Below are 14747 nucleotides of genomic sequence, written 5' to 3'. Positions count from 1 at the left end.
CCATTTTCAAACCCAGTCCCATTTTTGCAACCACCATCATCACACACGGCCGGCCCGTCCCGCAACGACAACCACATTTACGCCTGTCGTCTTCCCAGCCCAGTCGTCGCCGCATTCACTCATCCAAAACCATGAGCGCTCAGGCCCCCGTCGACTCCCTCGTCAAGCAGGTCGAGGGCCTGTCCCTCGACGCGCTCGCTGACAAGTACCCCAACTGCTACCCGCAGATCAACCCCTTCGATCTGTACCGCGCCCATCTCAGCAATGTGCTGGCTGACATCACGGGTGTCGACCCCAAGATTATTTATCCTGCGCTCGCCTGGACCCAGGGCCTGGATAAGGGCGATCTGACACTGCCGACGCCGGCGCTCAGGATTAAGGGGCAGAAGCCGGATGAGTTGGCTAAGACTTGGGCGGAGAAGGTCAGTCGCTGAAGTAGAGGGACAAAGGTTATTTTTGGGATCTGTCAGACGCACTAACGGTGACGAGTGCAGTTCCCCGACAACGACCCTCTCTTCGAGAAACCCGTTGTCACCAATTACTTCCTGTCCTTTTTCTTCCGCGGGCCAGCTCTTGTCAAGGGCGTGCTCCCCATGATCCAGCACTTCGGCGCCGAGTACGGCAACAACAAGTTCAACGGCCTCAAGGACCCCAAGGATCCCTCCAAGGGCAAGAAGCGCATCGTCGTCGAGTTCTCCTCGCCCAACATCGCCAAGCCCTTCCATGCCGGCCACCTGCGCAGCACCATCATCGGCGGCTTCCTCGCCAACCTGTATGAGGGCGCCGGCTGGGATGTGGTGCGGATAAACTACCTTGGTGACTGGGGCAAGCAGTATGGTCTGCTGGCGCTCGCGTACGAGCGCTACGGTGATGAACAGGCCCTCCAGCAGGACCCGATTAACCACCTGTTCCAGCTGTATGTGCGCATCAATAATGAGTTGTCGGCCGAAAAAGAGGATATTGCCAAGCGCAAGGAGGCTGGTGAGGACGTGACCGCACTAGAGGCCAACAGCCTGGATGAGCAGGCGCGCAGGTACTTCAAGAAGATGACGGAGCGGGATCCCGACGCGCTGGCCATGTGGAAGCGCTTTCGCGATCTGAGCATTGTTCGCTACAAGCAGACGTATGCGCGGTTGAATATCAAGTTCGATGAGTACAGCGGTGAAAGCCAGGTGTCGGAGGAGGCGATGGACAAGATTGTCAAAGAGATGCTGGAGAAGGGGATATGCAAGGAGGATCAGGGTGCATTGCTCGTTGACTTCCCGTCGCTCATCCCCGGCAAGGAGGGTAAGCGGCTGGAGCGGCCGCTTGTGCGCAAGAGGGATGGTACGGCGCTGTATCTGACGCGCGATATCGCCGAGCTGTTGGCGCGTCATGAGAAGTACCAGTTCGACAAGATGATATATGTCATTGCATCGGCGCAGGATCTGCATGTGAAGCAGTTCTTTAAGATTGTGGAGTTGCTGGGGCACAAGGATATTGCGGAGAAGTGCCAGCATGTCAACTTTGGTCTGGTGCTGGGCATGAGCACGCGCAAGGGCACCGTCAAGTTCTTGGATGACATCCTGCGTGATGTCGCCGACAAGATGCACGAGGTGATGAAAAAGAACCAGGAGAAGTACCAGCAAGTGGAAAATCCCGAGGCCACGGCCGATACCCTCGGTATCAGCAGTGTCATGGTGCAAGACATGACGGGCAAGAGGTAGGTCCACTCTCAAGTTTACTTTCAAGAACCATGCTAATTTGCCCAGAATCAACAACTACACCTTCAACATCGACACCATGACCGCCTTCGAAGGCGACACCGGCCCCTACCTGCAATACGCGCACGCCCGCGTCTGTTCGATCCGCCGCAAGGCCGGCCTTACCGACGAGGAGCTGCGCAGCGCCGATTTCTCCCTGCTCACCGAGCAGCACGCGGTTAACATTGTCCGCTTGCTTGCCCAGTGGCCCGATATCGTGCAGACAACGCTACGCACGCTGGAGCCGACGACGGTTTTGGGCTATCTTTTCAAGATGACGCATGAACTGAGCCGGAGTTATGACCATTTGCAGGTTGTGGGAAGCGAGAGGGAGGTGATGAAGGCGCGGATGGCACTGTATGATGCCGCGAGGACGGTGCTCGGGAATGGCATGCGAATGTTGGGTTTGACGCCAGTGGAGAGGTGAGTCGCTGCCTGCATTTTGTTCTTTTCTCTTTTTTTTTTTTTTTTTGAATTCTCTGATAGTCATTGAGTGACCGATGCTAACACAATGATGCAGGATGTAAACTTTGGGTTGAGTTAGCCGGGGCATTTGCATGGCAGTGTAGACAAGAACAGGAATAGACCTCTCATTCTCTGTGTGATTCCCCTGACTACTTAAGGTGCTCTTTGATAGCGATATCTCTCGTTGGACCCAACCCTTGTGTCCATCGCAGTGCGGATGCATTCACATGAGACCATATCCAAACTTTTCCAGTCGACTGGCTAATTTATCTTAATATTGCCCTTTCATTTCTTCTTTCGAGAATTTACGGGAAAATAATGGAGATTTTACGGAAATCTATGTACAGTCCATTCAACATAAATCCCACCAGCGTTAGGGTCGCACTTGAAGACCTGGTTTTGTAGGACCCTATAGCAGCATTACTTCAAGTACTTGTCTAAGTATTCTGATTCAGTTATATAATATACATAAATATTGCCTAGCATGAGTTCTGAATGAGCTTAACTGTACCTTTATTGATTATGTTTTTAGAACCCTCGACTGCACTGTCTGGTCCCGATTTGCCCTCTTGAGGCAGTCACCTGTGCCACGGAAATAATATTCTCTGATTTTACGTGACTCTGGGGGGAAAGCCCGAAAAGTTTCACAGATTCCAGAAAAAATTCATCACTATTTTGCATGCAGGACCTTGAATTGTATGCAGCCACCCGCTGAACAAAGAGTCCCGTCAGAGCACACTTGGCATCTGCCAATAGCAAATGACGTTCGAATTGACGCAACGCGTTCTCGCTTTTCTCCTTCCAACAACCACAGCAACTAATAAAGTTGCAGGTTTTCCTAAAATTGGGCAAATTTGGTCTTTTCGACTTTCTTGGCGTATACAAAATTGTGTCATCGATGATTGATCGTCTTGGGGACTGATTTGAGTGTTTTTGGGCAATTTCTTCGATTTCCTTGAACTTTGGCCTCTCACCTACTGCCGCGCTGACACATGACCGGCTCCTAATAAAATAGTCATCATGAGTGCACGTCTGCACATGCCTACACGTTTTCCGATCTTTTTGCATCAATCCGTCAACATTTTACATCCATGTAATCAGCTTGGGCTTTTCTTGGGATATATAATGGGCGAGGGGGGCTGCTAAGTTTCTTGCTTCTGCCTTCCGCGCTTTATCCTTCCCCTCATCTCACTGTACCACCTTCCTCTCCCCTCACTCTTTACATTGTGATTTTCTGAGTAGCGCTAACATCAAATCTTAGGTATGATGACTTTCATCGATGCCACAACAAAGTTACTCGGCCTCGATTTTCGCGTCTCACCGGCATCACAGAAATCGGTGGCGAGAAATCGATAGTACATAACGCGACTAACTCTCAATGATCTCATCGTCGCTTGTCGCCCCCGAACGGGGACCTCGGCTGTATTATCATACATCCTCAACGTGAGGAGCTCGCTGGCTGAAGATTCTAAACGTTCGGTCTCGAGCGATGCAAGGTGCACGGAAGGAACCCGATCGCACAGTTGACGCTTCCCCCCCTGGTCCGACGGCCTCGCGATGACTTGTGAATCATCCTTCTGTCCTCCCGATCACTCCACTGGCCCAGCGATAAAGGACCCCTAGGCCCGACGAGGCGATTCCACTGATCCTGATCGTTGGATGATTGGACTTCTCTTGTGCCTGCAAACGGATCTGAGTCATGAAACTCGGCGTGATCATTGAGGACCAGCATCTGCACACTTCTCCCAAGGTTGCTGGCGACCTGGGCTCGCAAATCTGCGTAGACCACGTGACCTACCTTCTTTCGCCTCGCTCTAGTGAACAACAGGTTCTTTTTTAATCCTGAACTTCAGTGTGGCCGTCATGAACGCCCGCTCAATGTTAGTTGTCATTGGCGCAAGGCGAACTGATGTCTCGAGGGGCTTATGTCTAGGCTCATAGGTGTGTGGCTCCCTTCCATTACCACCGATCTTAGAGCCCCTGGGTTTCGATGTCGGTTCATATGCCTTGTCATTACAGCCAGCATACCGCCTTGACTGGCCATCAAAGCCTCCCGGATAACTGTATGTATATAACTTGACATGTATCCGTTACGGCAAGCTCGCGGCTGGTCACCTTCATGGAGGTTTGTCCCCGAGGGTCGTTAATAGTGGCATAAAGGTAAGAGGATCCAACTTTCTGCCCTTCCTGGAGTAGTGATCTCAGAGATACGCACTTCCTGTATGCTTTTCCTGCCCCTTGAGAGGAAGGACGATCGTGGCCAAGTGGCCTTCGCTGCTGGCTTGGCATGACTCTAGCCGTCAAAACAATCTTGGCGAGAATATAAAACAATGTACCTCTTACCCCTTGCATCTTCCCCTGATCATGGAGATCCTTTACAGTGTCCTTTGTCGTGAGATTTGATGTGCATAACAAGTCTAAGTGTCTTGATTTCACGTCAGAGTGTTGAAGCTGTCCCCCCCCTTTACTGAATTCAGACTGAGTATGATTTATATGTTCACCTTACACCCCACCATCGAGCATTCTTGGCTCCTTATCTTCTAATCTTTCATGTCACTTCTTACTTCCCAATCTCGCTCTTGATCTGGAGGTAGCTTCGATCAGTCACCAGAGACGGGTGACGTTTGACCCCCTGGGTTCTTTATTTCAGACGTTGTGATGAGAACTGGGGCATGGGCAGCAAGGCGAACTGACTCTTCGCTCAGTTCTGTGCTTCACTATCAGAGCGTTAACGCTCCTTTCCTCACAAGTTCCACCTTTATATGCAAACCATTTGTTCACCTCATATTTGATAAGAGTTACTGGCTCTCTCACTTTTCGTCGAGTGCACAGTCATTACACTGTTCTCGACCCTCCAAAGACATCTATTCATAACTACAGGGCTTGTTGTCATCAATATTCAGGTGAATCGACCTCTCATCCCTCTGTCATTTACTGGAAGATTTTCGGATTTCTTTCACTATTTTCTCCTCTTATGCACAGATCTGAGAACCTGCCGGCTCTCAATCTTATTCGTCTGTGTGATTTTACTCGGCTGTTACGTGTCTCTGTAGTCCCACAGCTCCCTTCATTGGCTATGGGTGATCTAATGTCCCAGGTCCTGCGGCCATCCTCTCAGCCGCAATTATGGAAGGCTGTTTTGAAGATCGTTTGTCGTAAGCATTCTGTTGAACTGACCCTCAAGCTGTTCAACTAAACGTTGATTACACGCTGTCAAAATCCTGAAGCTCCTGTGTTCGGGTGATCTAATCCAGCACAAGCGATCCTTCTGCCCTTTGCCCCTTATCAGACTCATTGGCCCTAACTCTTCGTCTGGCACAGCCATTCAATAGTCATTACGCCGTTCTCGATCGTCAAAGCATATCACCAGTAGCATTCTCAGCGAGCAATGCAGACATAACGGTTCGATTCTTCCATCTTCACCCTTAGCCACCATCAAGTGTCCATAGCGTCCAGCCCATGTGGTCCGTCGTGTCGGAGCTTCCCTTTTCGACCTACTGTGTATTCAGCACACTAGCAGGCTTTAGGGCATCTGTCGCCTTAAGCTTGACTATTGGCACCTGACCTTCGCCGACGATCAACTACGACATTCCAGCCGTCATCACTGAAGCATACTCGATGTTCGAGAGCTTCCAGAAGCTTGCCACTGACGCAATAAAGACCCCTAATCACATCGAATCCGAGTCTCTCCGGCTACTGAATCGTCGTCCAACCAATAGAGCGCCTCAAACACTTGCTCCAGGCAACACAAACTGCTCGTAGCTCAGCTGAACGACCTTTCTCTTTTTTTTCCCTGTTGGAGCCCTGCTAGTCGTCACTCTTTGCCCAAGGAGACTCGAAGGCCGGCCAGCTGCGGCGAGGAGAGAAAATTCTCAGATCTCACTGGGGGAAATCTCACTTGTGACATAGAGTGATGCAAACACCTTTTTTCATCACTCCACACAGCCGGGAGTTGCTCAGACTCATCCTAGACAAGTGATGTTAAATGTTTTCAGGTCTCTCCTTTGCGAACCTTCTTCCTCAGCTACTATAGACGGTTGACCGCAACTCTCGAAGCTCGTAATTGTCTTATATCAACCTCACTCATCGCTTAACGGTCCAGACACGCTCGGACTGGCCCGAGAGGTGCCCCGAGCGACGCTAGCCGTATGAACAGACCTTCATTATGACCCCCGGCCACGGGAGCAAGGTCGTTTGTCTGCGAACAGTACTCGGCTGGCGCACCTCCGGCCACTGAGCAGCCGCGTATCTATCCCGATGTCGCTCGGATCCGGCTCTTGAGCGGCTTGTCCGTCCTCCGTGCGACCCAAGTGCCGCACCATGCCTCGGTACTTCCGGCCAGTTGAGTCACAGCCGAACCACTCATCGTCTGAGAAAAGCCGTCCAATCGGCTGCTGGGGGATCCGGTCACTTGTATGGTCTCCAGACCACGCATTGCCACTCAGACCGCCGGCCGGAAGATGTCGGAGCCTCTCTCAATGCTTTCGAGGACCACATCATCACATCCGATCGCTCAACGTGACACGATCATGCTGAAATCTTCAAAGTCCAGCTTCTAAGTGAGATGCCATTGAAACAGATCAAAACACGCAGCGCCGCTCAGATCCGGGCTATCAAGTGATATCGACATAATCTAATCTTTTCGGAGAACTTTATCGCAATCTCAGTTGTTCTGCCCTCAGAAGTAGTATCATTACTTGTCCCAGCCGAGCTAGCCCCTCTTGATTGTCAAAGAACAGATCATCTGGGCGAATGAATTCTGATATCATACATCTAAACGCGGCGTGTGATCCGGGCGCGGTAAAGATTAAAAAGTCGCAGAGTGAGTGACTGTTTTTCTTCCTCAAGTGTAGGCCCATACCAAGCCTATCTCGCTCCAGATTTTGAAGCAAAGCCAACAAAATTGTCATGGATTTAGTTTTTATGTTTGCCGTTCTAATCATCACTGCCACAGTCCTCGTCTGTTGGGACGTGGTGGTTGGGAAGAAGCCGAAGCGACCCCCTGGGTCGCGCCCTTTGCCGGGACCATGGGGTGAGTATCTTTCTCTTAGAAATTCTCACACGCAGGCTAACCAACCAGGCCTCCCGTTAATTGGACGCGTCCACGACGTCCCGTCTGAAGCCTCGTGGCTCAAGTTCCACGAGTGGGCCAAGAAGTACGGGCCGATTTACCAGACCGAGATTTTCGGCACCGTCCACGTCTGGATCTCCGACGAGAAGATCGCACACCAACTCCTGGCCAAGCGCGCGAGGATCTACTCGGACCGGCCGCTGATCCCTAATCTGCCGAACAACCGCACCTCGGGGGAGTATCTTGCTCTCCTCGGTCGCAACGAGATGTGGCTCCGCCAGCGCAAGCTGTGCAACCACCTTATGCACATCTCGACCTTGGCCGACCTGCACATGTACCCTACCCGCGAGCGGGATCGCTTCCTGTGGCTGTTCTACCGAGATCCGCAGAACTATGTCGAGTGGATCGAGCAATTCACCAGCCGGACTGTTTCGCGCCTGTGTTGGGGCACCGCCCGCCCGGCGCAGGTTTTGCGGCATACGACCTTCGGTCTGTTGCAGACCATCTCACCTTCGGGTGCGCTGCCGAATGTGGTGAGCGTCTTGCGGTTTGTGCCGAGCTCGATTAGCCCGTGGAAGCGGCGCGAGAGGGCTCGTCATTTGCTGGAGAAGAAGCTGTTTAAGGCGAATGTCGAGTATGTGCGAGAGAAGGGAAACGGTCAGCCGTGTTTCTATGAGACGTTTTTGACGTCGAAGACGATGGGGACCGAGAAGCAGCGTGAGCGCCAGGCTGATGACGCTGAGGCAATGCATGTTGTTGGGTTGATGGCTATTGCCGGGGCGTTGACCATCGGCAGCCCGATTCAAAGCTATCTGCTGGCGATGTGCCACTACCCAGAGTGGCAGGCCCGTTTGCAGCTCGAGATTGACACCGTCCTAGAGGGGCGCTGCCCTCAATGGGCCGATCGCCCGCACCTGCCTGTCCTCCGCGCCGTCGTCAAGGAGATTATCCGCTGGCGCCCCCCTGTGCCAACCGGCATCCCCCACCAGCTGGAGGAGGATGACGTCTGGGAGGGCTACCACATCCCGCGCGGCGCCACCATCCACGCCCTCGAGTGGGGCATCACCCGCGACGAGAAGGTCTACCCGGACCCAGAGCAATTCAACCCAGCTCGCTGGCTCGACCCGTCCTACCCGACCTACCGCGACCCCCTGAGCAAGTACCCCAATCTGCAGGGGTACTCACAGTTCGGCTTCGGACGCCGCACGTGCCAGGGGATTCCCATCGTCGAGCAGGACCTGTTTCTGATCATGGGCGGCATGGCGTGGGCGTTTGAGATCCGCAAAAAGCGGGATCTGGCGACGGGTGAGGAGATCGATGTGCACTGGAACGATTATACCCCGTTGCTGATTGCGAAGCCGAAGAAGTTTTTGTTTGAGGCCCTGCCGAGGAGCAGGGAGAAGGTTAGGAAGATGTTCAGGATGTTCCAGCGCGCTAAGGGGTTGAATGATCAAGATGATATGGATCTTAGTGAGTTTGAGGAGGAGCTGGGGATGAAGATTTATTTTGATGAAGAGGTTGAGGGTGGCGGGCCGACCGCACCTGAGAATGTGCGGACAACTAAGAGGGTGCCGCTGGAGATTGTTTACGATGATGATGGTGAGGAGACTGATTCCGAGTCTGTTACTCCTACTCCTACGCCAGAGTCCAGCTCTGCTAGCGACGAGAGCGACGGGTTGAACCCCGACCGGTTGGACTCCGACGTCACGCCCTTCGACTTCACCCTGACCGAGGACTCTGAGCTCGAGCGCCACGAGCAGGAGAAGAGCCTGCGGGAGCGCGTCTTCAAGTCGATACCTATCTCCGACCGCATCAAGTCACCCCGCGAGACGCTCCGCGAGCTTATTCCGGGCTTTGAGCTGCCTCCGGAGCCGCTTGTGCCGAAGGATCTGATGATCTTTACCGTGACGGTCGACTTCTCTCTGAGGATCACCGTTCCAAACGGTGAGAACCAGGACAACTGCGAGTACAACGACAACCTTGAGCAGCAGGAGTCTGACACCGCTGGCCCATCTAGCCAGCCTACTTCTGCTCCTACCGCGGAGGCCTCGACCTCGACGAGCCATCCTACCTTCGAGAAGATGTCCAACGGCGTCGTCGTCACCGTGCGCCCGGTCTCGTCTGACCACCACACGGACGACGAGGGCTTGACTCCTGAGTCGATCATGTATTCTCCTATTTTCGAGGACTGTGAAGAGCCTCAGGAGACTCCCCTGACGGCGTCTATTCAGGAGGAGATTGTGTTAACCGGTCCTAAGGGTCTAAAGGTTGAGAAGATGAGTCCCAACCCGGATTGGCCTGAATCCAAGCTTCCCATGTCTTCGTTTGATGAGATGGTAGAGGGCGTCTCCTATGACGGCAGGGAGGACTTTGATGAGGAAGAGGAAGAGGGACTGCCGTGGCCGGAAAACAAGTTGTTTTCTCAGGGTTACGACACGGATTTCACGGGGGAACTGGGGGAGTTTGAGGCGTGGGAGAAGATGTGGAGCTCGATGAAGTGGAAGGAGTCTCAGTCTAAGGAGAAGGATGATTCTCCTTATCTCCCAAACTCTCCTCGTCATCCTAATGCCGTGTTTGCCAATTCCGACGACGAGACGCTGGATTATGTTCCCGCTGTCCCCTCTATCGGTGGTGCTTCCGTCGAGGATGAGGAGGATGACAATGTCCCTGCTATCCCACACATCTTCCTTGGCAATCCTATCTACAATGACGAGGACACTGAAGACTCTGACTCTTCTTTCAATGCGGAGTTCTTCACCCCGCCCGAGTATCCCTCGTCCGTCGAGTCGGAGGGCGATGAGTCCTATGAGTGGCCCGGCAGGTCCTCTTCGGAGGTGGCCGAATTTGCTCTTTCTGATGACCCCGAGTTCGACCCCTCGCACCTCGAGCCCGGTGAGTTGGTCGTCTCTGGTGACGAGGGCTACGACGGTAGCTCCGAGATGGAGGAGACCGGTCCCGTGTCGGACCCGGACATCGAGAACGAGCACGATCACGACAACGAGACTGACGATGCCGTCAGCCAAGCCTCGACGGGCTCGGTCTGGTTTGAGCCTGATTTTCCTTCCCTCCTGTTCCCAGTCTTCTCGCCCATCGGGTGGACCGATCTCGAGGAGACGGTGGCTAAGCAGGGGATTGAGGAGAGGGAGGAGGAAAATGAGGAGCTTGTGGAGCGGACTGCGGAGGCGGAGGTGGCCCAGGAGGAGGAGCATGGCCGGCTGTCGTGGTGGAGGAGGCCATTGCCTGGTTTTGTCAACCGGTTTGTGCCGCGTTGTGTTGACCGGTTCGTCCCGGACGTGCCGGGTTACTATGAGTGGTTGATAGACGAACCTATCGATCGGTTGTTGCAGGAGCGTATCGAGAGTTTGGAGCAGGAGGTGTTGGAGCTGCCGAAGCGGTTTATGCCGGACGTGATCTGGGAGATTGTCGCCGACCGTCTGCCACAGCCGAATATCCATTCCAGCATCCCAGTCACGCCGTCGCAGGCTAAGCATGAGGCGCTGACGGAGTTGGTAGGGACTCGGCCCGATGTGCCGGCTCGTTTACCCGTGCCAGATCACTTCCTCCCGGAGGGAGTGACACAGTTAGTCATTGATCATCTACCTACCATGCCGTCGATGCTACATCTGCCGGATGTTTTGCTCCCCAGCATGTCAAGCGTGCCGCAGATGCCGTTGGTGTCTAAGGCGGTGACGCAGGTGGTTGATCACCTGCCTAGCATGCCCAACATCCCACGGCCCAATATGCCCTCTATGCTTTCGGTGCCGTTGATGCCGTATATGTCGGTGCCGCATGCGGTCAACCGATTTGTTCCCCGCGTGCCGGAGGCTATGAGCCTCTTCCTGCCAGCTAGGTTGCGCTTTGAACAGGGACAGCAAACTCAGCCTCAGGAGCAAGCTGAGGAACTGGGGCATGGTTATGCGGAGGATATGATTCGGGTTTGAAGGGTCTGATAGATTGAATAAGAGGAGGGGAGAATTTGATCTAATCTTGGTTGAACTAAATGGTTTAGAATTTTTCTGATGGGTAGGGCTAGCTCGTATGGATGGGATGGATTTGGATGGGAATGGCTTTTTTGGTCTGGAAATGGCTAACGCTTCAGTACTGAAGGGTAGCTAGCTTCTGGCTCAATGAACTGCGTTGTTGTTCTTCGTCTCAGGTTCTATGCCGTGAAATGCTCAACTTCCATCGCTACAGTTGTGAAAGGAGATCCTCTTTGCTCTAGACGCACATCTAGTGTTTCTTACGCGCTGGTTTTTATGCTTCTGTGGTCTTTGGGTATTTAGTTTGGTTTCAGTTATGCAGTGTTTGACCTCATAAAATGCATATGGCTTTAACGGATGTACGGATAGCTTAGCCAGGATATCCGTCTCGCATCCATTACATTAATTAGGCATCCAGAGTTTCGTAGATCAAAGATCGAATTTCTCAGCTAAAATTATGCCTCAAAAACAGGAAACCAATGCTCCGGGAAAACCCACCAGTCACTTCTCAGTTTACCAAATCCTCCTAGCAACCATCTCATACCTCCTAATCCCCGCCAAATCCACCCCTCTCTCCCTCTCTTTCTCCCTCTTCTCCTCCGCCCTTCGCTCTTTCTCCCGAACCTTCCTCAATCCCTCCCCATCATCCGCAAACAACCACCTCCTCCTCTCATCCCCGACCTCCACGGTCCCATACCCGCCAGTCCGCTTACCATGTGCGTCATAACTCTCCCGCTCCTGTTTCCCGAGCGAGATGTTATGCTCCGCGAGCTTCATCCTCGCGTAGATGTTGCGCGAATAGCGGAGAAGGAGCATACCTAGAAGGAGTTTGCAGAGTAAGAGGATGAGGAAGAGGAGGAGGAAGACGGTTAGAAATGTGAGGGCGGCGATGGCGTCGTCGCTTGTTAGACGGAGGGTGAAGATCCGGGAGAGGAGGGATGTTTCAGACGCAAAAGATTCGGGGGAAGAAGGGTCGAGGTAGGGAGGGGCGCCGTAGACTGCGCGGCCGAGGGCGTTGCGGATGATATTGTCTAGTCGGTCAAGGGCGGCGATCATGGCTGGGGAGGGGGTCGCCGACTCGACACTGAGTGAAGTTTGTGTGGATGGGGGTAACGGAGTCGGGAGATGTGTGGCGAGGAACATGTTGTAGGTCTGGATGGAGGCGCGGATGAAAAGGCAGGAGAGGGGGAGCAGGGGGAGGCCAAGGCGGCGCGTTAGGGAGGGAGTGACGAAGGCCTGTTGTTCCCATCAGTTATCTGTTGATGAAAAAAAATAGGTGGAGGGGGCTTACGTTAGTATAATAGTCCTTACACAGAATATCCAGGATCCGCCCATAAAAGCTCGGCTTGATATTATTAAACTTATTCACATACGCATGCTTGATCCAGTCGACCACCATCTCACTGCCGATGACCACAAAAAACGGAGAGAGCACCTCCCCCGACCAGATCCATGACGGCAGGATGGTAAAGCTAGCTGGCAATATACTCGACGTGTGCAGCGGGAAACTGCTCGGGCCGTCTTCGCTCCCCGCGCCGGGGACGGACAGTCCTCCTACCTCAACCACATTCCGCATGCCGATGATGGTTAACATGACCCACAGTTGAAACCGCTCAACAATATCTGCGCAGGCCAGCTGGAAGGTATTCTCCTTCTCAAACCGCTTGAAAACAGTACTCTTGATCTCGACGAACTGATTCGACAGCAGCAGCGTCAACAGGGCGTTCGAGTATGAATTAACCGCCACGTTGAGCGCAATGACCTGGTAGAAAAGAATCACCGAGTGTAAGATGTTGTACACCAGCGCCAGGATGAACATGCCGAGCGGGAGCATCACCCTCGACCGGCCGGAGTGCGGGTTTCGGGAGAGGGTCTCGGTGCTGAGGAGGCATTCGAGGACGTCCTGGCCGAGAGCGGAGAGCAGGCGGTCGCTGACCTCGAGGAGGTTGTAGATAGCGTAGAGCTTAATGGCGGACTGGGCGCGGATGAAGTGGTACATGCGCGAGGCGTCCAGGTTCATGAGTGCGATGGAGGAGCAGAGGATGATGGCGCCTTGGAGGAGGTCGGCTTTGTGGAAGGTGGTCAGGTTGGAGGGCTTGGAGCGTGTTCGTCGGTGTCGGAAAACGCCTTGAGTCTGGGTAGGTGTTTGAGGGATCCTCTTCTTGGTCTCATTCCCTGCCCCTATACCCGTAGAACTCCCCGTCGACTCCTCTACTTGCTCCCCCTCTCCCTCAACCGCCTTCTTGACCCTTCCCCTTTTCCACATCCGCCCCAAGCCCCCCCAAACAAACCTCACAATAAATTTTCCCTCCGCCATAATCGCATGCAACCACCAGCTCCCCAGCACTCCCAAAGCAATACAAAACCTAATAGGTAGCACCGTAAACGTCCACAGCCACGCATCCAAGCACGCCAGCACCCCAAACCCCATAGCCCTTTCCAAGAACCAGGGCAAAAGCAAGAAGTTTTTGAGTCGCTCAAACTTGACGGCGTACGACTCGTACGGGATATCGACGGTGTGCGAGTGGTGGATGTAGAGTGGGGAGGGTCGTTGACCGGCTAGTTCTAATTGCAGATGTGTGGGTATTGACATTGGGGGAAGGGGTATCGTTGGCGGAATAGGTGACGGTGGCGAAGGATCACTTGGGCGCTTTTCCGGAGGGGGGGCTTCAGGTTTAGGGTTTGCTTGGGCGTTCTCTGTAGCTTTAAGATCCATTGGGGGGGGTCTGTGCCCAGGCTGAAAGGAATTTCGTCTGCTCGAGGGCTGGGCAGGCGGCTGGACGCTTGAGCGGCGGCGGTTTGTGGGGGGTGTCGAAACTGGCCTTGAGCGGCTACCTCTCTCATTCTCTCTTCGTGAATGTTCCCCTGGATTCGTTTCATTAGACACCGGCGCAACAGGCAGCGCCTCCGGCGCGGTCAACTCCTGCATCTTGGACGCCGACAACCTCCTCACTCCGTCTGTTTGACTGCTTTTTGTGTTTGACCTCGGCCGGGTCTTGCCTTCGGCTGCCTGTGTGTTTCCATCATGTTTGGATCTCTCGCCTTCGCTGCTCTCACCCGACATTTCTGGCGTCGGCACGCCCTTAGTCGAGCTCGACGGCGGTTCTTGTGCGCGAGGCTCGGGGACCGGGTCGGGGGGGTCATTGGGAGTTAAGACGGGGGAGGGGAGGTGAGCGTGGGAAGGTCGTGTGCTGGATTTGTCTTTTGATCGCGCTGGATCGTGCTGGCCTTTAGCTCTGCTTTCGCCATCGCGAGCGTCGCTTGGGTTCATGAAACCCTCTGCGATCGCCGGGCTCGCTGCCGACGATGGCGATGGCGATGGCGATGCCTTGCCGGCGTTGGGGTCGGGATCCATGGCGTCGTGTCAGACCATTGTATTGCTGGGATGCAGTTATCGCGGCATTCCTAGAATCTATAAATGGACTCGCGTCAATCGAGAGCATGCGAGTGTTGGGGAAAAGCTGGTAATCAGGTCAAAGAAGTGCAACG

The 14747-nt window shown here is 53.8% G+C and overlaps 3 protein-coding genes across 3 annotated transcripts; 2 read left to right on the top strand and 1 right to left on the bottom strand.

The window, feature by feature from the left end:
- Positions 1-131: 131 nt before the first annotated feature.
- Positions 132-2269, top strand: CTHT_0039930 (arginyl-tRNA synthetase-like protein; the record flags this gene model as incomplete). Its single annotated transcript, XM_006694340.1, has 4 exons — positions 132-422; positions 495-1702; positions 1752-2165; positions 2263-2269. The coding sequence occupies 4 exons, from the start codon at positions 132-134 to the stop codon at positions 2267-2269; spliced, it is 1920 nt and encodes a 639-aa protein (XP_006694403.1).
- Positions 2270-7115: 4846 nt separating this feature from the next.
- Positions 7116-11219, top strand: CTHT_0039920 (uncharacterized protein; the record flags this gene model as incomplete). Its single annotated transcript, XM_006694339.1, has 2 exons — positions 7116-7239; positions 7288-11219. The coding sequence occupies 2 exons, from the start codon at positions 7116-7118 to the stop codon at positions 11217-11219; spliced, it is 4056 nt and encodes a 1351-aa protein (XP_006694402.1).
- A 552-nt stretch (positions 11220-11771) lies between these two features.
- Positions 11772-14613, bottom strand: CTHT_0039910 (uncharacterized protein; the record flags this gene model as incomplete). The annotated part of the gene is made up of 2 exons (XM_006694338.1): positions 11772-12494; positions 12550-14613. The coding sequence occupies 2 exons, from the start codon at positions 14611-14613 to the stop codon at positions 11772-11774; spliced, it is 2787 nt and encodes a 928-aa protein (XP_006694401.1).
- Positions 14614-14747: the final 134 nt, after the last annotated feature.

This window comes from Thermochaetoides thermophila, assembly GCF_000221225.1.
Source record: "Thermochaetoides thermophila DSM 1495 unplaced genomic scaffold scf7180000011817, whole genome shotgun sequence".
NCBI lineage: Eukaryota > Fungi > Ascomycota > Sordariomycetes > Sordariales > Chaetomiaceae > Thermochaetoides > Thermochaetoides thermophila.
The sequence above is the reverse complement of the archived record's forward strand: the minus strand, read 5'-3'. Positions and strand labels throughout refer to the sequence as shown.